The sequence below is a fragment of the Mastigoproctus giganteus genome, chromosome 8 (genome assembly GCF_048544385.1).
Source record: "Mastigoproctus giganteus isolate SK-2022 chromosome 8, ASM4854438v1, whole genome shotgun sequence".
Lineage (NCBI taxonomy): Eukaryota > Metazoa > Arthropoda > Arachnida > Uropygi > Thelyphonidae > Mastigoproctus > Mastigoproctus giganteus.
In genome coordinates this window covers 40599168-40626461 of record NC_143582.1, presented here as the reverse complement: position 1 = coordinate 40626461, position 27294 = coordinate 40599168, and the positions used below count along the sequence as shown (strand labels likewise).

Here is a 27294-nt window from a genome sequence, read left to right as displayed (position 1 = left end):
TATTGCAACGTTAAGATAATATACAACCATGTACTCTTCAGACTCACCAAATTTATACAAATTATGACCTAATTAGTCAAAAATGGCACCTGGCGTAGATGGGATCGATCTGTCCAATTATAAAGGGAAGTAGCAAAGAAGTTAAGCAAACCTGTATTCATAATTATGAGGTAGTCTGAATCAGAGCTGTAATACTCAATATGTTCTACGTTGATGATAATATTAGTAAAATAATAAGAGAAGTTAACCTCAATATAGTACGTAGAACACTTCCGTATGATACCCTCCAGAAATTAAAACGGAAAAAACGGCAACTTACCGGTACATTAGAGTAAAATATAAATAATTAAATAATCAATTTAACACAATTCAAATCAATTTAAAAACAATTAAAAATCAAATTAACGCAGTTAAAAGAATTAACGAAAATATCAAAAACGATTTTCGTTTTTGATATTTTCGTTAATTCTTTTCACTGCGTTAATTTGATTTTTAATTGTTTTTAAATTGATTTGAATTGTGTTAAATTGATTATTTAATTATTTATATTTTACTCTAATGTACCGGTAAGTTGCCGTTTTTTCCGTTTTAATTTCTGGAGGGTATCATACGGAAGTGTTCTACGTACTATATTGAGGTTAACTTCTCTTATTATTTTACTCATAATTTTGAAAACATCTTTATATTCAGGGAAAGTAAAGGGGGCTCGGAGACATACAGGTAGATCAAAGAGCGACATGAATAATTACAGACCTGTTAGCTTAATCCGCTCCTGGTAGTTACCTCTTTGAGTAAATCCCACTTCAGCACACTGTGATCACTGCAACCTAATGGTTCCTTTATCTGCAGATTCTTAATGCATGAAGAATCACTACTGATAATCAGATCAAGTGTATTGCTCCCTCTAGTTGCCTCCTGAACATGCTGATGTTTCTACATCAGCATGTTCGGGAGGCAACAATCATCCAATAAATCCACAAAAGCCTTGTTAGTGTGTGAGTGACCAACCCACAAACTCCAGTCGATCTCTGGGAAATTAAAACCCACCATTATAAGACACTCTGATTTACTGGCCCACTCTATTTCTCTGCAAAATTGCTCATTATACTCATCAATTTGATTAGGCCTATAACACACACCTACTCTCATTTTTCCTTTTCTAGTGCTTATGTCAAACCAAACAGAGTCAACATTGTATTGTCCACCAACATCAATTGGATGCGATTCACTTCCTTAGATTTTATGTGTTTCTTAACTAACAGCATAACCCTCTCATCCCTTCCTGTCCTGTCTATCCTTTCTGTACACATTGCATTGTACTCCCCAAATTCCAATTCTGCACTCCTTATGTCTGTGAGATACCACGTCTCTGATATCCCAACCATATCTGCCTGTGGTGTCTTGACTAGCGCTTCAAGCTCATAGAATTTATTAACTATACTCCTAGCATCGGTGTACATGCAAGGATACATGCACCTGTTTCTACTCTTAGTTACTCTAACAAAGGGTTTCTCTTACGAAGAAAGGCTTAAGTTTTGGAAATTACAGTGATCCGCCAAATTTTGAATGAAAGAAAAAAAAAACCCGGATCTTTTAGATGGAACATCCTCCTTACTCTTCAGAACCATCTTCATCTGACTTCCTTCTATTCCCAAGTATCAAACCTTTCTGACATGTGATGTTGTCTGTCCTTAAAAGACACAAATCGTGTCTTGGAAGAACAGCCATATGTTGAAGACCTAAAGTCAGTCAGTATAAATAAACGAGTTCCAGAAATGTTTACATTTTCATGCAGTGACAACTACCTTGTTACCGCATAAATTTTAACTCATAAAATCATTCCTGGAATTTTCTAGCCATACCTCGTATACGCTTTTGATTATGAAAAGTATTTGCTATGCTGGTTTCCCTAGATTACAAAATCATAATATTTGAAGTTTTCAAAAAAAAATAAATAAATAAATAAATAAAATAATAAATGAATAAAATAAAATAGAATAAAATTAATAAATAATAAATTAATTCTATAAATTGCACAGTAATAAGGGAAGTTGTAAGAACCTGTTCCAAAATGGCATCAAGGATCTCTTTGCCATTATTAAGAGCGTCCTTGATTTCTTTTAGTTGTGTGGTTACTAAATCTTAAACCTTTAAATAAATTAATGAGCTACTGAACCACTACCGATCTGAAATAAAACATTTAAATTCTCAGTTTGTGCACTAGGAGAGCCATATATAAGAATTTACATTATTGGTATTTAAAGGCCAATCAGACACTGCGTAATGCAAGCAAGGGTTGGTTTGGTTGGTTGGTTGGGTGATTAGCGCATTAGCAACTAAGGCTATAATGCGCCAAAACCTTGTCATAGCAAGGAAGGGAGAAGGGCAAAAGTAAAGGTTTAATATGTACTCATTATGCCTGGCATTTGTGGATTATGAAAAGGCATTTGACTCCATACAGCATAAGGCAATGTTTCGGGCACTGGAAAGACAAGGCACAGATACTCCATATATTATGATTTTCAAGAAAATATATGAGAGTGCTACATCCTTTATTAGACTAGACAAAGACAGTAGCAAATTTAAAATCGAGAAAGGAGTTCGACAAGGAGACACAATATCTCCGAAGCTGTTTACTGCTGCCCTTGAGGAAGCTTTCAGAAGATTAGACTGGTCGCAGAAAGGAGTCAATGTGAACGGAGAGTACCTAAACCATTTACGATTTGCAGATGACATTGTGGTCATAAGCCACGATCCCAAAGAATTAGAGGAAAATCTTAATCAGTTATGCACAGTTAGTAAGGATTTTGGACTAAAGATGAATATGGCTAAAACAAAAGTAATGATGAACAAGTATGCCACGGAAAGGGAAATAATGATTGAAGGAGCAGTAATTGAAAAGGTGGAGTCATATACTTATCTGGGACAAGTTATTAGCTGTAATAATGATAAATGGCTGGAAGTCAAGAGAAGAATAAATTTTGGATGGATAGCATTCAGGAAATATAGTCACATACTGAAGAGCAATATCCCAGTTTGTCTGAAACGTAAAATAATGAATCAATGTATACTCCCCACCATGACTTATGGAAGTGAAACTTGGGCACTCACCAAAAGAATGGAAGAGAAGCTAAGAACTACACAACGAAGAATGGAACGAATTATATTGGGAATCAGACTGTTAGATAAGAAGAGAAACACATGGATTAGGCAGCAAACTCAAGTAAAGGACATTCTTATCAAAACTAAAGAACTAAAATGGTCTTGGGCAGGACACATAGCTCGAAGACATGATGACAGATGGACTAAGAAAATAACAGAATGGTACCCAAGAGGAGCTAGAAGAAAACCTGGAAGACAAAGGCGGAGATGGATAGATGAAATTCATGAGTTTTTGAGTAGTAAATGGATGGCCAGTGCTCAAAACAGAAGGAACTGGAAAGTTGCTGGAGAGGCCTTCATCCTGCAGTGGATTGAAAATGGCTGATGATGATGATGATGTACTCATTTTGTGATTTGACAGTACGACGAAACAAATGGCCCTCAGTCCCCAGCGGCTTTCACTCCCCCTCTTACGGCAGCGAGAGGATCAGAGTGGAAGCAGAGGGTGCTGCCATACACGGAGACTGAACTTGGCCTGTTACAACGTAAGATCGCTCATCGGTGTAGACAGGATATTAGAACTGGAAAAGGAACTAGAAAATGTGAATTGGAATATCATCGGTTTGGCTGAAAGAAGAAGAAGAAATGAATCACTTATAAGTTTATCAAGTGGAAATCTGCTGTACACCAATGGAAACAGTGAAAGGAGCGAAGGTAGAGCTGGCTTTCTGGTCCATAAAGATATAAAAAACAACATTTTGGAATTCAAAAGTATGTCACCAAGGGTGTCAAGACTACTACTCAGGATTTCTAAGAGGTATAAGGTAAAGGTTATAATGATATATGCATCGACATCAAGCTATGATGATGAAGAGGTTGAAGAAATGTACGTAGAAATCGAGAGTCTTCTAGATGAACAGAAAACTCACTACACTATCGTTATGGGGGACTTCAATGCCAAGTTGGGAAAGAGAGAAAACAGCACAGAAAGGGAAACTATAGGAAATTTTGGAATTGGTGAGAGAAATGAAAGAGGTGAAAGACTTGTGGAATTTGCAGAATCTCGAGGATTGTCAGTAATGAACACATTTTTCAAGGAAAGGGTGAAGAGAAAGTGGGCATGGAAGAGTCCAAATGGATTAACAATTAATGAAATCGGCTTCATCCTCACTAACAGACGATATATTGTGAATGATGTTACTGTCCTGAATAAGGTAAATGTTGGAAGTGATCACAGAATGGTAAGATGAACACTTGATATAGATGTAAGAAAAGAAAGGAAAAAAAAATTAACTCAAGTAAATAATACAGAGCTCTCGGAGATAACAGAAGAGGAGAAAAGGCAGCATGATTATTCCCTTGTATAAGGCATTGGTCAGGCCACACCTTGAGTACTGTATACAGGTCTGGAGGCCTCATTTCAAGAAGGATGTAGAGCTGCTGGAACGAGTACAGAGAAGGGCAACAAGATTAGTGAATGGAACAAAGGGTTGCTCTTACGAAGAAAGGCTTAAGTTTTGCAAATTACAGAGCCTGGAGACTAGGCATCGCCGAGGTGATCTGATAGAGGTGTACAAGGCTTTGAATGGCTTGAGCATGCTCAATGCCGATGGGATTCTTCATCTTGCTCAGAATAATCACCTGAGAGGGCATAAATTCAAATTGAGGAAGGACGGATGTCGGATAGATGTGCGGAAATTCGCCTTTAGCCAGCGGGCAGTTGGTTTGTGGAATAGACTTCCATCGCTTGTTGTTGAAGTTGATAGCCTAAACAAATTTAAGGCTCAGCTGGACAGGTATTTCGAACGAATTGAGGGGTGAAATGGGAGTAGTGGTTGTTTTTTTTTTTTTTTTTGGCTGATGCTGAATAAGCTTGCTTTCTTGCATCATATGCCTCTACTAATGCTAATGCTAATGCTAATGCTAACTTAAGAACAAGTTTTAGCTTCTGCAGGCTGCTCAGGAGACCAAGATATCGACGAGGAATGTTACAACTTTCTGAAAGTGATAAAGCCCAAGAAACCTATAGGTAAAAAGAAATCCAAAGAAAAAAAAATTAGTCAAGAACACTTGTCTGAGTACTGTATACTGAGTTATGCAAAGCCATTAGAAAGAGACTCAGAGAGGACATAAGAAGATTTGACACAAGAAAAGTAGAACAAGTATTAAGGAAAAACAAAGGATTTAAATCAGCAGCCATGAGCAGTAATACAGAAAGACAAATGATACTGAAACTGAAGAATAGCGATGGTGTACTTATAAATAGCAGAAGACTATTATAGAGAATTATACAAGGAGCGAGGGAATGATGCCAGCAGTGAGAGAATGGATCACAAATTAGTAACACATATGACATACTCGATATCATTCCTGATGAGATAGAACATGCGTTGAAGAAAATGAAGAATCAGAAAGCCCCGGGGGAAGATGAAGTTACTCTAAAATTGTTAAAATTGGGAGGAAGAGGCATGATTCAAAAACTGGCGAGAATCTTCACAAAATGCATTAGAAAATGTGTGACGAGACGTTAGAAATAATGCAATCATAGTTTTGCTGCATAAGAAAGGAGATAAATTAGAAATTGGAAATTATAGACCAATTAGCTTGTTATCCCACATCTACAAGTTGTTCACAAGTGTCATTACTAACAGATTAGAAAGAATGTTTGATAAGAGTCAACCAAAAGAGCAAGCTGGCATTAGGACAGGATTCTCAACTATGGATCATCTTCACATAATATCACAGCTAATGGAGGAGCAAATGAATGAGGACAAATGGGTCTGTTGTACTGGGATACATAGTAAATGATGATTAAGTGTTAACCAGTAAAATAATCTCGAAAACTACAGTATCTATTTGTAATCAAAGATTATCTATTTGTAATTAAATTATTTTACTGGCTAACACTTAATCATCATTTAGAGCAAATGAATATAAAACACCATTATGCCTGACATTTGTGGATTATGAAAAGGCATTTGATTCCATACAGCATAAGGCAATGTTTCAGGCACTGGAAAGACAAGGCATAGATACCCCATATATTATGATTTTTAAGAAAATATATGAGACCACTACCTCCTTTATTAGACTAGACAACGAGAGTAGCAAATTGAAAATTGAGAAGGAGTTCGACAAGGAGACACAATATTTCCGAAGTTGTTTACTGCTGCCCTTGAGGAAGCTTTCAGAAGATTAGTGTTGCGCAGGTCTTTTCTCCGTTCTAGTATAAACTTGCTAGGGTTCCAACAATTCTCAGTTATGGTGTGATGTGTCAGTTAGGAATAAATGTTCTTTGCAAGAGTTACACTAATATTTGCATCCGGAGAAACCTGGCTTTCATGTAATCGTCTAGCAGTTAGTTAGGACAAATCCCGTGTTCTGAAAACTAACCCAGATGGACGTTGAGCTAGTCTGCAACATCAAAGATTGCGTTGTGTGATTTTCACCTTTGACTCCTTTCTATTTGATTAGAATCAAAAGCGCCGCCTTAACAGTTCTTTATCAGTAATCCATTCAAGAAATCATGTGTCATCAGAGAGTAATCAATAGGCAAAAATTAGCAAACAAAACATGGTTTATTAAACATACTAAATTGTTACAAAATACAGTTAGACAAAACTGTGTATAAGGCTTTAGTAAAATAGCCTTGAGCTTTTATACCTTTACATATTTAGGTAACCAACGGATTAATTAATAATGGTATGGGTTTGCAAATTGTTATGTTCTTCATGAACAATCGACAGCCAAAGTGCGTTCATACATCGCGTAGCTGACGAATATTACACCACATTGGTGGAACATGTAAGATTGTAGGCCATGATTAATATTCAGTCTTACTATTTAATTATAATATTCAGTTTTAATGTTAATTAGGATTATTCAGTTTTAATATTTAATTATAATTAATTCTAATTAAATAACGTCCGGTATTCATGTACAAGTTACAGTATCTATTAAATATGAAATGCTAAGTAAAATAACAAAACTCTCATCAAAGTATGAGTGTGCGTGAGGATCGATGTCTTTAAGCGCATAAAAAAATATATAAAAGGGGGGGATGGAAGTATGTTCGACTTAGCGCAATTAAGTTCCGTTTATAATTAAATAACGAGGGTTAACTTACCCGAATAATTCAGCATCGCCTCAGGAACTGTAGTTACCGGACAGTAGTTCATCTCGATTCCTTCCTATATCTCATTAACGAGTTTTTAGCCTTCTTCTTCTTCCAACTTTTCGTTTCCCCTTCTTAAGAATATTTTCTTCACATTCTAAAAAAGATTATCATTGCGACGGCTCTCTATCTTAACAAAATCCTAACTCAAACTCCGCTAACTGCCCTTACAAGTCACAGCTCTTTCACTGACCAACTCTCACTGTCCAAGGCTCGGCTCCAACTACCTCGAACTCCGACTTCAACTATTCCCACACCCTAACTGTTAACCGAACTGCCTTCCCCCCTATTTCCCTTCTAGTTAGTTTCGTCAAGCGGAAAAACATCTGGGGAACTGTATTTTTACAGCTTTCAGACTCAACCGAAAATCCGATTTATGAAAGTCGTTGAAAGAATTACATGTTTGTATGAGGTTCGCACAAAAGCCAAAAACGGACATAAAATCGTCTACTCCGACACAAGAAACTATGAAATAATAAACACTCTGCTGATGCCTGAATCAAACACAATACTAGTAGTGTTCTCCGAAAATCTAACTCCCCTGTTTTTCGTCAACAATACGCTTGCCCGCTCCGAACGAGTAAATAACGTACGGCAGGCGTCGGACGGTGGTTTTGGAATTTCGTGGGTGCGGCTCTGCTCCCATGCGAAAGCGAAAGTAATTCTGCCTTCTCCGGCGAGGTAAATATCGTATGACAGATACAGTGCAGCAAAAAGTATGAGGCCCTTGTGCTCTCTAAGAATGTACCAATACGGTTAAAAATAAATGCATTTTTAACACCCCTCCGCGCCACCAGTAGATTTTGCGCAAGTGAAAAGAAAATTTCACATGCTCAAAATTTAAAGCATTACACAAACTCAAAGATTGAGCATGGGGCCTTTAGGGGGAAAAAAAATCAGACATCTTTCCTCTTACATAATCAAATTTAACCTAAATTAAACAAAAAGTGTGAAATATAACAATGTGTTCAACATATAGTGTACAATACATAAATATTGTTGTCTGAGGATAATTACTGTTCATGTTTTTACACTTTTGCACATGACAACCTTACCTGGTTGGAGAGACAACAACAACAATCTTTGCAGCAAAAAAAAATTAACACAGTAAAAAGTGGTAAGTGTTCTTGGAGAATTATGACAGTGTCTCTTGGTTTTACACATTTCTGTTTATTGATTGTGCTGTAGGATGTTCTTTTTGTTCACTATTGTTGGTTCTGGACCATCAAAGTTCTGTCGTATTGGAGAAACGATCTTTCATTATCTGAAGAATCGGTAAGAGTTCATCTCCTCTGGAACATGGAGGATGTAGGTGATGTGTGACATCCATCACCATTCGATGCAGTAACATGACATGAAACAAATAGAAGTACAAAAGTATTAATATCTGTCCTTGTTTCTAATATTGTTTACAAAATATGATGTATATCTAACACAAAACAGAATTCACATCTATGACAATTAACAACCAAGACATTACATTGTATATATAATGTTATTTCAACCTTTGTGTAATTATATATTTAAGCTAAATTGAACGTAGATTAGCCATCCCTTACAATACATAGTCAGGGTTTAATACAAAAAAAAATGCTTAAGGAACAAACAATTACAATGGCTACATCCACCAAAATATAAAAGAGATAAAGAGTAACGTATTAGATTAATTGATAAGTAATTGATAAGTAATTGTACCTGAGATTATATAACTATTTATGCAGTATAATAATAATCAGTGCATAAATACTTCTGACAGATGTTGCACTTCTGTCAGTCACTTCTACACCTGTTCAGAAATTGTACAATACTAATGTCTGACATTCAATGGTTATATATGTCTAATATATATATATATATAGAGCTAAGATTACATACATGATAATTCAATACTGCAGTAACATAAACTAGTTACAAACTGTGATTAATATGAAAACATATTATGTAATTGTTCAACATGAACATCTGACAGTAATATATCAGTCCTTATTTATCTCAACATTCAATCTGGTCAGTAGCCTTCTCCAACTTCACTAGTCCTTTAAACTCAAGCTACTGAATGGAGGTATTGGTTGAGTGCACTGCACAGTGCTCCACCAAGCGTTTCCAAGGACACAAGAAAGGGTTGTCTCTTGGTAATGGTAATAGTTCCTTATCTGGGCAAGGAGAAGTCCCTTATGTCTACTACTGTTCTAAAGGGAAGGGTCTCCTGTAGGAATTGTGCTTTTCAACCCCTTTGGTGAGAATTGACTAGCACGGCATAGCAATCAGGTCGATCCATGACCCAGAGGGTCAAGAAGTTGAGAGCTCCTTGCTCTTGAACTGAAACCATGTACTGATTGTCACATCCAATTATGAGAATCTCCTTTGCTGAGGGTGCATCTTCTTCACCTCTAAACCACAGGATATCAACAAACAACCTGTTGTTGAAGGGGATGATTAACAATCTGCCAGGGTTTTCTTGGGCCGACTGAGCACCAAGGTCTTCAATGGTTTTGCATGGACACCATCTTGGCCCACATCTTTGTATGCCATAGCTCTCCACAGTCGCAGCATCCGTGTGAGGAGGAAGGCTCTCAGTTTGGTAACAAAATTTAACACCTTCCTGACTAATAATGTTGATGTAACTGCAAGTGGGAAGAGAGAAAAAAAAAACACAAGCAAGGAGAATAATTCCACTTATTCACTCTTTCTCTCCTCACTCTTCCCTTTCAGTCAAAAGATTTGTTTCATTTACGTCTTCTCGTATTATTTTGAATCACAGGAGAGGGATATCTTAGATCATTTACACTTCTCATTTACTCATTTCATTCACTCTTCCTGTTCTCACTCACAACCTCAAATGTCACTTTCTCGATTTCCTTACATTCCATTTCAGAAACGAATCACTCAATTTATTTGCAAAACAACACATGTCATGCACGGAAAACTAACAAGATTCCCATCCCAAAAAAATACTTAGAAACCATTCTCTTATTTTGAAAAATCGCCCCTGATTTTCCTAATTAACACAGTGTTTTATTCATCAGCAGTCTGGAATCTTGAAGGCACGAGCATGAGTACAATACTCAGCAGTCTTGTTTCCGTTTCCTTTTCATTATAGTTGATATTAACTATGTGTTTGTTCTATATTGACTTATCTACATTCATATGATATCAATCACTCCCTTCATTTCATCCATGATGGAGTCCTCAATAGTAGGTAAACTTTATTTGAAAAAAAAAATTTAATTATGGAACTAGAAATCTGATTCGTGTTGTTTCACATCCTTATCTGAGAGTAAAACTGAGAGGTGTTTTGTTTTTTTTTTTTCCAAAATAGCACAGGGAGATGGATCCCAAGTGTAGACCTTGAAATTCAGATGTTACCTTCTTTTCCTTTAGTCTTTTCTTCAGGAAAAAGACAAAACAAGTAGTACCTGGGTGGAACCAGCCGTTCCCAGGACAATTGCTTCACCTCGTCCCCAAAATGAAAGAACCAAATATGATTTTTTTTTTTTCTCTGGATCCAATCACCTGAACTTAAATTTTAGCTATGCAATGAGAGAGAGAGAAAACAAAAGTAACCAGGGGCTTACTGGCCATGCCCTAGACAAAATGCACCCTTCCTCTCTGCATTTAATCCTGTATAATTTTATAAACTTGATATGTTTGTGCAAAAAAAATAATAATGTCTGTTCAATAGAAATATTCCATCACTCAGCTGTAGTGCTAATCTCCTTTTACTCCCCTTTTCTTTTTTTTTTCGGATAATGATTCTTACTTTACATGGAATTTAGGTTTTTTTTTTTTTTCTTTCCTGTGTTTCCACCATCATTATTCCATACTCTGTGCTTGTTGCTCCATCCATTTACACAACTGCTGATAAAACATCCTGACAGAATCCGACAAAAATGATCAATATCTTCACCTCTGTGGTTACGTTCTTTGATCCTTTGTTTGCCATAACTTCGCTTATCCCCTTTTTTTTCTCATTAAGGTAACCTTTTCCATATGGTGAAAACTGGGCTTGCTCACCAGTCAACGCACGTCCCACTGTGTCTAACCTGATCCACGTTTACATTGGTGGCATCAAACACATTCTGTAGAAGATAACTGGTGGGTTCCTAACAATCTACAATCCAACTCTGCTAGCCAATACGATTCGGCTGCTAGCCTCTGACATATACATAAGGCCTGCCAATTACACTACATATAAATACAGAAAAGAAATGTCACTCTCATGTGCCTCTCCTGTTCCAACAAAGAAAAATTGTCCTGTTCCTTCAAGACAGAGGAAACAATATAGTGAGCCTCCTCCCACACTGCTCTTTCATTCTTCAGGGTTTCTATCTTACAGTTTCTCTCTCTTTTTTTTTTTTTTTTTTTAATCTCTCCAAGCATCTCTAAGTGCACCTGCCCAATCAAATCCTTCGCCTTCAATTCGTCGGTTTAACCTCGCTGCCAGTGGCGCTCCTAGCATCCACTGAAAGGTCCTATCCACCATACTTGGCTGTTCATCTGGGTCTGCAGTTCTCTGTTCTTCACTATTTTGATCTGGAGGTTCACTCCTCTGATTCTCTGTTCCTATGGTAGGATAATTTTGTTCTGCCTCATCTCTTCTAACTGGAACTGACTCGGGCACTACTTCATTTTGTGGTGGAGAGATACTAGACACCACAGGAGGGGGGTGAGTCACACGGTTACGTAAGTTGTATGTGTGAGACTGGGTGGGTACCTGTGTAATTCTGTCTGAACTTCCAGACGGCTCTGTCCTCCACTGATTCCTCGATGGGAGAGAAGACAATGGGATTGATACAGGCAAACTCACCGTTCTATCTGGTTGTAGTCTCACAGGTCTGGGGTGTATTGGTGGAATCAACGCACATTCTTCTAATATGGGCTCATCAAAGATCCAAGTTTCCTTCGGCACTGTCTCTGTACATGTCTGATCCAGTGATTCACTATCTTCGGGTTCTTCTTCCTCTCCTATTCTAAGTTCGGGAAAAACTTTCCGATCGACAACCTTTGTCAACCGATCCACATGCACTATCTGCCTGTCCTTTGGGTTATACAGATTTTGTATCTCATAATTGACCAAAGAAGTTTGCCTAATTACCCGGTATGGACCTGAGCTTAATCGGGCCAGTTTCTTCGTAGTACCTGTCTTTATCTTAGGTGTGAACAGGTAAACTAAACTTCCAACACGAATATTTTTATCTACTGCCACAGCAGCTCTGCGTTCTTCTTGTTTCTGTACAGCCTCCTCCAAATGTTGAGACACGATCTCATAAGTCCTTTGGAGACGTGCACACATTTGTTCTGAGTAGTTTTCTAACGAGGCATAGCTCCGTCTGGTTTTTCCATGCCATAGGTCAGATGGTAGCACCAAGTCTCTGCCATAGATTAAGAAGTTGGGCGATTCCTGAGTAGCACTATGGGTTGCTGCATGGTACACAGCTATCGCCAATGGCGTCATTTCATCCCAGTCTGATTGAGCCTCATTTATGACATGCGATAAAATATTTGCTAAGGTGCGATTTAGACGTTCTACTTTGGCATTTGTTTGCGGATGATATCGAGACGTATGAATTTGATGAATATTCAACCTCTCACACACTTGTCGTACCAAAGAGGACATGAAATTTGTGCCTTGGTCTGTAAGAATGTACTTAGGAATTCCATGCCTAGCAATCACATTATTAATAAAAGCTGTAGCAACTTCATCCGCTTTTTGAGTCTGCAGTGGGACCACTTCGGCATAACGAGTAAAGTTGTCAACTGCCAACAGCAAATACTTGTTTCCTTTCAGTGTCATTGGGAGAGGTCCCAAAATGTCTAATGACACCCTCACCCAAGGGGCGTTTTCGACTGGGACTCTCATCAGAGCCGCTTTAGCTTTAGGATTATAACCTTTTCGTTCCATGCAAGATGGGCAAGATTCAAGATAATTCCGGATATCTGCGTACATGCCTGACCAGAAAAAGTCCCTTTTAACTTTTTCCAGTGTCTTCTGTAACCCTAAATGGCCTCCCGAAAGTAAATCGTCATGGCATGATTTTAAAATTTCCCCCTTTAGACCTTCTGGAACGACTAACTGTTCATTTGGGTCTTCTCGGGTGTTTCCAGAGCCAGACAGAGTATAGTGGTACAATAATCCATCATTACTCATATAAAAGGAATCTGGCACTCTTGTTGATGCCTGGAGTGTTCCTTCTAGCGCTTCGATTAATTTCCGCAAGATCGGATCTTCTCTCTGTAGAGTTTTGATCAAAGTTCTGGTTTGATTTTGAGGAAAAATCACTGGTTCCTGATTTGCCTCTGTTGATATTGGAGCGACTACCTTCATATTTCTTTGTTTCCTGTGCTTTTTCTGTGACTCATCTTCCTCTAACACAGGTCTAGAAAGGAAATCTGCATTTGAATGAACTCGACCAGGGCGGTAGACAATTTGAAAATCGTATTCTTGCAACAACATGCTCCAGCGGGCTAATCTAGGCGATGGGTTCTTTAAATTAAGCAAAAAACTCAATGGTTGATGATCAGTTATTACTGTAAAGTGATTTGACACTAGAAAAGGTTTAAATTGCATGACTGCAAAGATTATAGCCAAGGCTTCTTTCTCAGTAGTACTGTAGTTCAATTCTGACTTTTTTAACAGTCTAGACGCATAAGCTACTGGCTGTCTAGAATTCTCATCTATCTGTACTTCTAAGCATGCTGCGACACAATATGAAGATGCATCAGCAGATACCACGAAAGGTCGGGAAAAGTCAGGGTAGACCAACAAAGGTGGGGTGGTCAGAACAGTCTTTAACTGGTCAAAAGCCTGCTGCGTTGAGCTGTTCCAGACAAATGGTGTTTCTTTCTTTGTCAAATTTGTTAGAGGTCTCGCAATCTCCGAAAAATTTGGAATAAATTTCCTGTAAAATCCTGCCATTCCTAGAAAAGATCGCACTTGTTTCGCAGTTCTTGGGGGAACTGCATCTCGAACAGCAGCCACCTGGTCTGGATCGGGACGAATACCTTCAGAATTGATTAAATGCCCAAGGTATTTTAATTGTTCTTTTAGGAACTCACATTTCTTAGGTTTTAGCTTAAGGTCGTATTCTCTCAGACGCTGGAAAACCTTTCGCAGCTTCAAGAGATGCTCATTAAGGTTGGGCGATGCAATAATTATGTGTTCAAGGTAAGCGAAAATCGATTCTTCTCCGAGTCCATGAAGCACTAATGATAGGGCTTTCAAGAGCGACGAAAATCCATTCTTTAATCCATGTGGTAATCGAGAAAACTCATATAAGGATTCTCCAGTAGTGAAGGCAGTTTTGTGACGATCACCTGGGTGCACCTCAATTTGCTGGAATCCACTTCTTAAATCAAGAGAAGTAAAATAACGCGCTTGTGCGAGATGATGGAGTACTTCACTGACATTAGGGAGAGAATAATTATCAGAAAGAATTTTAGCATTTAATTTCCGAAAGTCCACACACATCTTATAACTCGAATCAGGCTTTTTGACTAGAACTATTGGCGCTGCATATGGGGAATGGCTTGGTTGTATGATGTTTGATTCCAATAGTTCATTTACCTGCCTTTGAACTTCATCTTTTAACAAATATGGAATTCTATAGGCTGTCTGCCTCACCGGTATGTTATCAGTCAATCTAATCCTATGTTTTAGCACCTTCGAATTTCCTAGCTTAGCTGGGGACTTAGCGAAGATATCTCTATACTCATACAACAGGTCCGAGAGCTTTTGTTTTTGACAGCCTGTTAGATGATCTAACTCAAAATCTTGCAAAGTTACAGGCGCTGTAGTTTTCTCATTAGCTTCCTCACCTGTAAAAACAACTGTATTATCCCTAACACCCTCAAGACTAGCGATATTCATCCCTTTGGGAAGGTGGAGGGTTTCGTTTGTCAGATTGGCAACAAGAACGGACACTCTGCCATCTGGACCTAATCTGTCTATTGAGCATTTAACTGCCAGGTCATCACGACCTAAGTTAGAGTTAGGTTCTGTCAAAACTAACTGTTCGGCAGAAACAGCAAGATGGTTACAAACAGCCGTTACTACTTTTTCTGATGAGGCGGGAATCAAATGTTTGGAAGTTAATTTAGCTACCGACGGTTTTAAATTCAAATACTGGTCTCTTACGCCTTGCTCCTCGCTACCCTCTTCCCTTAAGCAAATGTTCAAAGGGGCAGAGTGTATAATTCCCTTACCCAAGTCTAATGTAAACGAAAATCGCCTTAAAATATTTAATCCTAAGATTACATCGTACTGGTCCTTAAAATTTCCTGAAGCTACCAAAATCTTATCCTGAAAAGTCGCCTGATCTAACTTAAAATTTACTGTAATTTCTGTATGTATTGGAACTACATAACCTGAGACTCCAGTTACAGTTAAATCTGGACGTCTGGGATTCAAGGAGCTATCATGCCTAATTTTTTTAAATAAGTCTGTGCTTAAAAGCGATACACTTGCTCCCGTGTCTACCAAAAACCTGGCTGGGATGCCTTGAATATACCCATTGATTAGTGGCAGTTTGGCGTCATTATTTAATATATACACCCCATGTTGCACATTTCTCTGATAGGCATAAGATTTATCGAATCTATGGAAATTCTGGCGAGGGGAAGCGGTTTTATTGCGTTGGAAGTTCCTTCCGTTTCGCACCATGTTCCTTCTTTGTCATAAATACCTCTCCCCATTTTGCCTATAGTCTACATGGTTTGGTGATCTTCCAAAAATAGATCTGTGCTGAGTTTGACCAAAGGTACATTCATTTCTGGGTGTTCCCCTTCTTTCCCTTGTAAATGAGCTCATATTATCCCTATTTCGATTGTTATTATAAGTTTTATCTGTTAATGTATCTCTATTTCTATTAAAATTACTGCTCTTTCCATTAACATAGGCTGTCCCATTTTTTGGCACTGCAGTGTATTCGCGCGTCGAGCGCCAATCATGCCGAGAAGGAGAAAAATTCGGTGCCGGCCGGCGATTGCTTGAACGGCCGCAGCCAGCAAAATGATTCTGTCCCTGCTCCCTAGCGTCTATGTGATTCGGTAACCCATGCTTCCGGTCATAATTCGGTTCTCCATAGCGTCGGTACTCGTGATTGTTGACCCCATTCGTAGCATATCCTAGCAACGCCCTTCCTGACGGAGAATGGCTTACGGGGAACGCTATGCGGTCGCAGAAAGGGGGGAATGCATAAGTTTCAGTATTAAAATTTTGGCTTGGATGATACCTGTTATTATCTGTGCCTTGTGTTTTTAAATTATTGTGTGTAATATTATTTACAGCTAGTGTATGTAGCAATTGCTGTAGGTCTTTTATCTGGTCCTGTAATGGCTTAATGATTTCTTTAAGATAGTTTTCTTGTTGGTCCCATATTTCTCCATCACTGTTATTCTGACTATACATGGCATTAATTGACCTGTGTTTTGTTTCTGTAATAAGCTCGTTGGTTTCCTCTCGTTTCGCCACTGTAATTGCTTGTGTGAAGGTGAGAGGATTTTGTGAAAGAACCAGCCTCTTGATCTTATTTGAAACGCCCCTGAGAAATTGAGCCAGCATTGCCTGATCTAATATTGATAATGCCTCTGGCGACTCACTTTTCGTGTTAAACGCTAAACGGGCCAAATTTTTAACCCTCGTAGCAAAATTTGCTACGGTCTCATTAGGCAATTGTACAGCATGTGAAAAATTATGTAGACATGTCACACTAGGTTCCGTTTTTTCGAACTGAGCCAAAAATGCATTTTTAAACACACTATAATCTTTTTCTTTACGTAAGTCTACAGAATTTGCGAGGAATTCCGCAGCAAGAGAGCGAACTTTGGACTTACAGACAGCTATTAATTCGCAATTTCCCCAAAGTGCTAATTGTCCTACACTTTCTAGCATTTCAAAAAAATATTGAACAGACGGACCTTCATCTACTTTGCCGGAGAAAACTGGCACTAAACCCAAATAACCAGCAATATTTGCCAAATAAGGTCTGCCCATTTCGGGAGGGGGTTGTGTCTCCTGGGTTCCAAAAGGTGGAACAGAATTTTCTATACCCGAGGTTTGGGGGCTTTGTCCCTCCATTTTGGCTTAATTAGTGTCTGTGTAAAATTAATGTCCCCCAAAATGGTGTGAAGCCTACCTTTCCGTTGAGCTGAAACAGAAATATATCGTTAATAATCAGCAATTCTAAAGCAAAAGGTATTACAACCTGTAGCAACTCGTTTTATTCTTAATTTTTGATAAATTTTCTAGTTTAAAACATTACAAGTTGCTGCCTGTTGTTCAATATGAGTGTTCCTGGAGACGTGTGTGTTATTTGTACTGCTGTAAAAAAATATGCCTATGACTAGTCTCTGTACACACAAAATCAGTGCTGTCCCAATCCTTTCTATTAGAAGTACGTTCCTCAGTCTACAACCATCAGAATCATTTACGGGCATTCATATAAATCGGGTTTTTCATCCCGCAAGGACACACTTGAATCCTGGACACAATTGGCACCAGTGTTGCGCAGGTCTTTTCTCCGTTCTAGTATAAACTTGCTAGGGTTCCAACAATTCTCAGTTATGGTGTGATGTGTCAGTTAGGAATAAATGTTCTTTGCAAGAGTTACACTAATATTTGCATCCGGAGAAACCTGGCTTTCATGTAATCGTCTAGCAGTTAGTTAGGACAAATCCCGTGTTCTGAAAACTAACCCAGATGGACGTTGAGCTAGTCTGCAACATCAAAGATTGCGTTGTGTGATTTTCACCTTTGACTCCTTTCTATTTGATTAGAATCAAAAGCGCCGCCTTAACAGTTCTTTATCAGTAATCCATTCAAGAAATCATGTGTCATCAGAGAGTAATCAATAGGCAAAAATTAGCAAACAAAACATGGTTTATTAAACATACTAAATTGTTACAAAATACAGTTAGACAAAACTGTGTATAAGGCTTTAGTAAAATAGCCTTGAGCTTTTATACCTTTACATATTTAGGTAACCAACGGATTAATTAATAATGGTATGGGTTTGCAAATTGTTATGTTCTTCATGAACAATCGACAGCCAAAGTGCGTTCATACATCGCGTAGCTGACGAATATTACACCACATTGGTGGAACATGTAAGATTGTAGGCCATGATTAATATTCAGTCTTACTATTTAATTATAATATTCAGTTTTAATGTTAATTAGGATTATTCAGTTTTAATATTTAATTATAATTAATTCTAATTAAATAACGTCCGGTATTCATGTACAAGTTACAGTATCTATTAAATATGAAATGCTAAGTAAAATAACAAAACTCTCATCAAAGTATGAGTGTGCGTGAGGATCGATGTCTTTAAGCGCATAAAAAAATATATAAAAGGGGGGGATGGAAGTATGTTCGACTTAGCGCAATTAAGTTCCGTTTATAATTAAATAACGAGGGTTAACTTACCCGAATAATTCAGCATCGCCTCAGGAACTGTAGTTACCGGACAGTAGTTCATCTCGATTCCTTCCTATATCTCATTAACGAGTTTTTAGCCTTCTTCTTCTTCCGACTTTTCGTTTCCCCTTCTTAAGAATATTTTCTTCACATTCTAAAAAAGATTATCATTGCGACGGCTCTCTATCTTAACAAAATCCTAACTCAAACTCCGCTAACTGCCCTTACAAGTCACAGCTCTTTCACTGACCAACTCTCACTGTCCAAGGCTCGGCTCCAACTACCTCGAACTCCGACTTCAACTATTCCCACACCCTAACTGTTAACCGAACTGCCTTCCCCCCTATTTCCCTTCTAGTTAGTTTCGTCAAGCGGAAAAACATCTGGGGAACTGTATTTTTACAGCTTTCAGACTCAACCGAAAATCCGATTTATGAAAGTCGTTGAAAGAATTACATGTTTGTATGAGGTTCGCACAAAAGCCAAAAACGGACATAAAATTGTCTACTCCGACACAAGAAACTATGAAATAATAAACACTCTGCTGATGCCTGAATCAAACACAATACTAGTAGTGTTCTCCGAAAATCTAACTCCCCTGTTTTTCGTCAACAATACGCTTGCCCGCTCCGAACGAGTAAATAACGTACGGCAGGCGTCAGACGGTGGTTTTGGAATTTCGTGGGTGCGGCTCTGCTCCCATGCGAAAGCGAAAGTAATTCTGCCTTCTCCGGCGAGGTAAATATCGTATGACAGATACAGTGCAGCAAAAAGTATGAGGCCCTTGTGCTCTCTAAGAATGTACCAATACGGTTAAAAATAAATGCATTTTTAACATTAGACTGGTTGCAGAAAGGCGTCAAGATGAATGGAGAGTACCTAAACCATTTACGATTTGCAGGTGGCATTGTGGCCATAAGCCACGATCCCAAAGAATTAGAAGAAAATCTTAATCAGTTATGCACAGTTAGTAAGGATTTTGGACTAAAGATGAATATGGCTGAAACAAAAGTATTGATGAACAAGTATGCCACAGAAAGGGATATAATGATTGAAGGAGCAGCAATTGAAAAGGTGGAGTCATATACTTATCTGGGACAAGTCATCAGCTGTAACAATGATAAATGACTGGAAGTCAAGAGAAGAATAAATTTTGGACGGATGGCATTCAGGAAATAATCACATATCGAGGAGCAATATCCCAATTTGTCTGAAACGTAAAATAATGAACCAATGTATACTCCTCACCATGACTTATGGAAGTCAAACTTGGGAATTCACCAATAGAATGGAAGAGAAGCTGAGAACGACACAGCGAAGAATGGGACGAATTATGTTGGGAATCAGACTGTTATATAAATGGGAAATGATGATTAAATGTTAACCAGTAAAATAATCTCGAAAACTACAGTATCTATTTGTAATCAGCTTATGCTGCACCAGCAAAAAAAAAAAAAAAAAATTTTATGGGTTAGGCAGCAAACTCAAGTAAAGGACATTCTTATCAAAACTAAAATGGTCTTGGGCAGGACACATAGCTCGAAGACATGATGACAGATGGAATAAGAAAATAACAGAATGGTACACAAGAGGAGCTAGAAGAAAACCTGGAAGACAATGACGGAGATTGACAGACGAGATTCATGAGTTTGTGGGTAGTAAACGGATTGCCATTGCACAAAACAGAAGGAACTGTAAAGTTGCCGGAGAGGTCTTCATCCTGCAGTGGATTGAAAATGGCTGATGATGATGATTCAGGAGACTATAATGTCAAAACACTAGGGTCACCTGTTAAGAGTTGGTGCTGTGAAAATCGGTGGGTGTGTCACTTAGGGTATGGGGAAGCGATTTGTAGAAAAAAAAATATAGTTCAAATTTCCGCCAAGGGAAAAAAACGACGCTGCACTTATGTAAAAGTTGTCATTTACTTCAAGACATGCTGCTTACACAAATGACATTCTGTTAGATAAAAGCAGAAAGGCCAAAGCCACTTTCAGCACAGTACCGTATACTAGTTACCGTACACGCAGGGACGCTGGAACCCTATGTGCCACTAGTAAGCGAAATCAAAATTTCCACCCGAAAATATTTGGATTAAAAAATAAAAAAATGCGTAAATAATTATTATTAATTTATTGGAAAAGAAAAGAATTACAACATATCTCAAATGTAATGTAATGAAGCAACAAATAAAAATAACAAAATCATGAAATTCTAAATCAAAGTTAATCATACCCACAATAATAAAATAAAAGGAAAATTATAATGCTAAAAAATTATACAAATTTGTTTCCTTACTTTAAGATGTGCGAAGTTGTTAATTAATTAATTTATGTTCATTTGTTCCAAAAGATCATTTTCTATTGAAATTATTGCCAAATTAGAGATTCGTTGTGCAGACATCGTCGATCGTTAATAATTTTTGATTAATTTTAATTTTGAAAAACTCCGTTCACCTGAGGCAACTGAAACTGATAAACTTAGAAAATTCTTAATGCATCTGCTACATTTGGAAAAGTATTAGTAAAATCGCTTTTAAAAATACGTATATTGTAAAACTTCAAATGAAGTAATATTGTCTGTAATATAAATTTGAAGTACTAAGTTCTTCAGAATATGCTAAAGAACTAACATCGGACTCATTATATCAATGTCACATAACTTAATATGTAAACCATTGCAATGATTTAATAATAATAATATTATTATTATTATAATTAGCTGTATGATGTAAGGGAAAGAAAAATCTGAGTTACCCTTGAGAGAGAGAGAGAGAGAGAGAGAACAAGAGTCAGAAGTAGAAGGGAATCACCAAGAAAGAGAAGAATGACGATATCCAGCTCACGACCCTGGGTGTGCCAAGTCCATACTAACCAGATGTGAGCCCCCTGGGGATAATAGATCGTCATCTGATCATTTTTTTAAATTCAGAAATGTTATAAAACATTTCTACATGTTCTTTCATATTTGTAAACCTATCAGTTAATGAGAAAATTATTGTGTCCATAATTTGAAAGAAAAATTAATTTGAAAATGTATAGCTGATCCTGAATAGCTTAATTTCTACTTTCATAATCGAAATGACATTTTTTCAATCCCCTCCTTAAGGCCGCTACTGTACAAGATGCACTACGTGAATCTTGTACGGTTCCCGTACCATACAAGATTCACGTAGTGCAAGAACAAAAGTCTTGTGAGCAGCAGCAACAACGAATAGAATTTGCTCTACGATTTCTGGCTTGTGTGGAATTTGATGATACATGGGCTCAAATGATCTTGTGGTCTAACAAGGCACATTTCACTATTCATGGGGCTGTAAATGCACAAAACTGCCGAATATGGTGAACTTCTCATCCATCAGCTGTGCATGAAAGACCACTACAAAATCCATATGTTACAGTATAGTGTGGATTCACAGCAGAGTTTATAATTGGATCATTTTTCTTACAGAGCCACCTCATGGCTCTGTAAGGTGCATGGTACTGCACTGTTTTAAGAGGTCACATTATTCCCACTCTGTGAGAAAGGCAAAGCTTGGAGACTGTAGTGTTCATGCAAGATGGTGCCCCTCCCCACATTGTGACAAGTGAAGGAACTGCTCCATTCAACATTCAGAAATGATCGAATCATTTCTAGAGACTTTCTGCAGTTCTGGCCAGCCTAATCAGCAGATCTCAATCCCTGTGATTTCTGGCTATAGGGATGCCTGAAAGACAGTTTACCAAGGCAGCACACAGATGCTTATTGATTTGAAAGCAAGCATTAAACAGCATGTTGCCAACATCCTCAATGAAATGCTATGTGAAACTGTGTCGCACGCAGTTCTCTGTTTTCAGAATATCTCAAGTGAAGGAAACCACATAGAACAATATCTGTAGATTTCTAAGATCTGATATTAAAATCTAATCCTAAATTAAGTATTCCATCTCATGTTTACAGTGCCAATTATTATTATTATTAGCTATATGGTGCAAGGAGGAAGCCTGAAGCATAGGCTGCACCAGCCAAAAAAAAATTTCCGAGGAGAGAGAGAGAGAAAGGTAGAAGGGAATCACCAAGAAAGAGAAGAATGATGATATCCAGCTCAGGACCCTGGGTATGCCAAGCCCAAGTCATCAGATGTAAGCCCCCTCCCCTGGAAGCAATTTCTTTTACAAATTGCTCCCCCACATCCTAAATGACATACCCACCAATTTTCACGGTGCTATCTCTAACCCTTTTGACACTAGGGTCTCCCAAATAGGGAAACTTATTTTATAACCACCCGGTATATATACAGGCAACCCCCGTATAACTTGGTACTTCTAAAACACGGTTTTGCTCTAACACAATTGATAAATTGTGGCAATCCTTGCACAATACGGTACTTATATAACACAGTTTCGTTATAACACAGTTAGAGAATTTCGGCAAACCTTGCATAACGGTATTTTTGAGTTTTTCTGTGGGGAAAACCCTACCATTATGTTGGATGTAATTTTTCAACATTTCCACTCTTTTTGAATCCCCGCTGTTGACTCACTAGTCAAAAAAAATTATTGAGAAATCCCTGTATTTTATTTTGTTGAGAAATCTCCGTGTTATGTTCTGTGCTGTTGAACTTGTGGAAAAATATAGATTTTAAAGTTTTATTACTATTGGATAAGACACCAGGCCATCCCAATGTTGAAGTTATACCACCACAGTTCTACTAGGTTAATACAGCTTCTTTCATTCAGCCATTAGATCAAGGCATTATATCCACCTTTAAAACTAATTACATCAGAAAATCGTTACAATGGATTTTGGAAAAAATTGATTTCGAATCTATGGAAGTAATGGAGACATGCAAACATTTCTCAATTGTGGACTGTATCAGAATAATAGCTTTATCGATGAAAGGAGTAAAACTGTCAACATTAATTGCATGTGGAAAAATGTATGGCCAGAGTCAGTTCATTCAGGAAATATGGTTGAACCGACAGAAAAGGGAATTTGTGTGATAGTAGAACTTGCTACGTTGGAAGGAAGGGAAGGTTTTGATGATATGACTACTGAAGCCCTCGTGGGTAGCATAGTTGATAGAATCACCTTCCTCCCCACACTGGGTGGAAAAGACTTGAGTCCGAATCCCCTTGGAGGAATTTCTATGGGTCTCTTTCACAACGTGGCTGAGTTAGTTGGGTTCATGTGAGGATAGTATGGTTTTTTCCTCCTGGAAACTTAGGTTTTCCGTCCAGCAAAACAGAAAATCGACCTCAGGGCACACGCAATTTATAGACAATATACACAGAGAAATATGGCCTTAGTCCCCGATGCTCCTAAAAAATAAAATTAAAATCAAAAAAAGATATGATTATTGAAGACATTCAAGAATCACTGGCAGAAAAAGAGGCTGGCCAAGCGGATTTGGTGGAAATGGCATCAGTGGCAAAACAAAATCAATTCAGAGGATGTTCAAATTTTACACTAAAAAGCATACGGGAAGGCATAAAGTTAGCCGAGCAATTAGAATCTTATTTTTTGAATGCAGAATCTTGAATGAAAGGAGCTCAAATTTCAAAAGGGAGCTTCAAAAATGCTTAGTTCCATACAATGAAATTCACAAAGATTTATCAAGCAAAAGCAAACAAAACCAGATTTTTTTTTAAAGAGAGCAGAAGATACACGAAATTTAGAATCGTTTATTTTTGTTAACGAAATAGTGTATTTTTGTTAGCTTTTGGAACGTAACCCCCCTTTTTGTACTTTTTTTAGTTCCGTATAACACGGTTTCACACAACATGACATTTAATAGGAGCCTAACTACTGTGTTATATGAGGGTTACCTGTGTGTGTGTGTGTGTGTGTGTGTGTGTGTGTGTGTGTGTGTGTGTGTATATATATATATATATATAGTAAAATAGATTAGATAAGTGTATGGGTAGGAGTGCTGATATATGCACATATATAGTGGACCACAAATTTTTTTGATTTTTGAAGGTATCCGTAGATCTTGGTAGTTTGGGAACCACTGTCCTAAGGCATCCCAACTTTGCCTAATCTACCGAGTGAGCTCTAATCACAAAATCCTGATCTAAGTATGAGACTGATTATGTCCTCAGTCTCATACTTAGATCAGGTACAATAATGCATTACAAACAATTTTCTCCACATATTTTGTTCGTATTTGGTAGTCTAGTTTCTATGTTTACTTTTTGATTTCTCTGATTCATCTCATTTACAATAAGCATTTCCTGTATACAATATATTAAACAAATAAACTGAAGTTTTTCTTGATTTCTTTTTGAATGATAATAGGTGACAGTGATGACGAGACTACTGCAGATATTAAGTTACTGAAGAGGGCGATTCAAAGGTATTTAAGAGAATCTCTGTTTATTGCTGTAATATATTGGAGAAAGAGATTGCATTGGCTGTAAACTGCTATTTATGAAAGCACTATGCTTTACCTAAATAATAATTGATTCTTTACTCAGCCACACAAATACTGAATGATAAATATTTCACATTTGAAATTGGAAGTGTTCATCGGTGTGAGGAAGAATATTATAACAGTAGAAAATAATAGGACTCATTGCCTAAATTTAGGGCTTGTATACTGTTGATTAGGACTATTGTATCATTACATTACATTACTTCATCTATAATCACGTGTCTGTCCAAGACAGGGGCTACAGATTCCCTTATGATAATGGGTTTTATTTTTTTGGTTAGGTGGTGATTAAAAATCAATGTTTCTGCAAAACACTGCTTTATACCCCCACTTCAGAAAATCTTGTAACTGCCACTGCTGTATGGATATGAAGCCAAAATACAGTCAGTATACAAGTACAATATGCAGCATATATCTCACTGTGCATAAGCTTGATTTATTTCGCCGATAAGTTTTTTTGAAATCAGTCAATTATTTTTCAAAGGTGGGCCCTATGATTATTCTAAATCATGTTCTTCCATATTCTGGTTTTGCATTATTGTAGGCAGATAATTTTCCTATGCTGTTGTTCCTATTAAATATGAAGGCTGGATTTGCCCATGCTGTTACACAGAAACAAAACTGTGCAAGCTGGATTTACCCTTGTCACTTCCTTGTGTATAGTAGTAGTAAGGGCAAATTATGTAAGAAAGCAAGCTTATATAGTATCAGCCAAAAAAAAAAACAGTTCACCCATCTGTACCCTCCAAGAATTTGTCTACTGCCCTTGAATTTATTAAACCCATCCACTTCCACAGCAACTGATGGAAGCCTGTTCCGACAATCAAACACCCACTGACTAAAGGCAAACTTCTGCACATTTATCCTGCAACCACCTTTCTTCAACTTGAATTTATGCCTCCTCATGTGCGTAGTCTCAACAAACGGAAGAATACCATTAACGTTCAGCTTACTTAACCCATACAAGGCTTTAAACATCTCAACCAGATCTCCCCGCAGGTGTCTGGTCTCGAAATTCTGAAATTTGCAGAACTGAAGCCTTTCTAGGTAAGAGCACCCTTTTGTCCCCTTCACCTATCTGGCAGCCCTCCTCTGCACCCATTCCAGCAGATCTACATCCTTTCTAAAATGAGGCCTCAAGACCTATATACAATACTCAAGATGCAGTCTAACCATGGATAGACTGCATATTAATGATATGCAGAAAAAGTTTCTGCATATCATTGATAAAACCCCATCAATTTGTTCTGGCAGCTTGTTTGCACTGCTCAGGGAATTCAATATCTGGCTGCACAATAACCCCCAGGTCCCTTTCATTTTCCACTATACTTCCTGCAGATCCTGCAGGTGCCTGGTCTCAAAATGCTGCAATTTGCAGAACTGAAGCCTTTCTAGGTAGGAGCACCCATTTGTTCCCTTCACCAATCTGGTTGCCATTCTGTGCATAAATTGCATCAAATCTACATTATTCCTAAAATGAGGCCTCCAGACCTGTATACAGTATTCAGTATGCTGCCTAACCATGGACTTATACAAAGGAATAATCGCCTTCTAATCCCTGCTAGCAAAATTTCTGTATATCATTGACAAAACCCTATGAATGGTCTTGGCAGCATGTCTGCACTGCTGAGAAAACTTCATATCAGATGGCACAATTATCCCCAGGTCTTTTTCATTCTCCACTATCCTGAGTGTAGTACCACACTTTTGATAAGTTGCTCTGGAGTTACTGCTACCCATGTGCTTGTATCTCTGGAGTTACTGCTATCCACGTGCCAGTATCTTGCATTTGTGAATGTTAAATTTTGATTGCCATTTCTCAGCCCATCGATCCAATTTTCTAGATCTTGTTGCAGTAGCTCACCTAGATGACTGTCATTAATCATCCTGCCAACCTTTGTATCATCTGCAAACTTAGACATTAAGCTTGATCACTATCATACCCAGGGTCCTGAGCTGGATATCATCAATCTTATCTTCCTTGGTGATTCCCTTTTATCTCTCTCTCTCTCCCTCTCTCTCTTGGGGTAGTTCAGAAAAATTTTTTTGGCTGGTGCAACATAAGCCTCAGACTTCCTTGCACCATATGGCTAATAATAATCATTGATAAATATTCAAAACAACAATGGACCCAGCACTGAACCCTAAGGGAACTACACTAATAACATTAGTCCACGAAGAGCAGTG

At 37.9% G+C, this 27294-nt stretch overlaps 1 protein-coding gene across 1 annotated transcript in view; it reads left to right on the top strand.

Moving 5' to 3' along the window:
• The window catches only part of LOC150081474 (uncharacterized), a 55791-nt gene that overhangs the window by 15241 nt on the left and 13256 nt on the right, over positions 1-27294 (top strand). The window contains exon 3 of the mRNA XM_090380214.1: positions 24972-25029. Within this exon, the coding sequence (XP_090236340.1) occupies positions 24972-25029 (58 nt within the window). The remainder of the gene's footprint in view (positions 1-24971; positions 25030-27294) is intronic.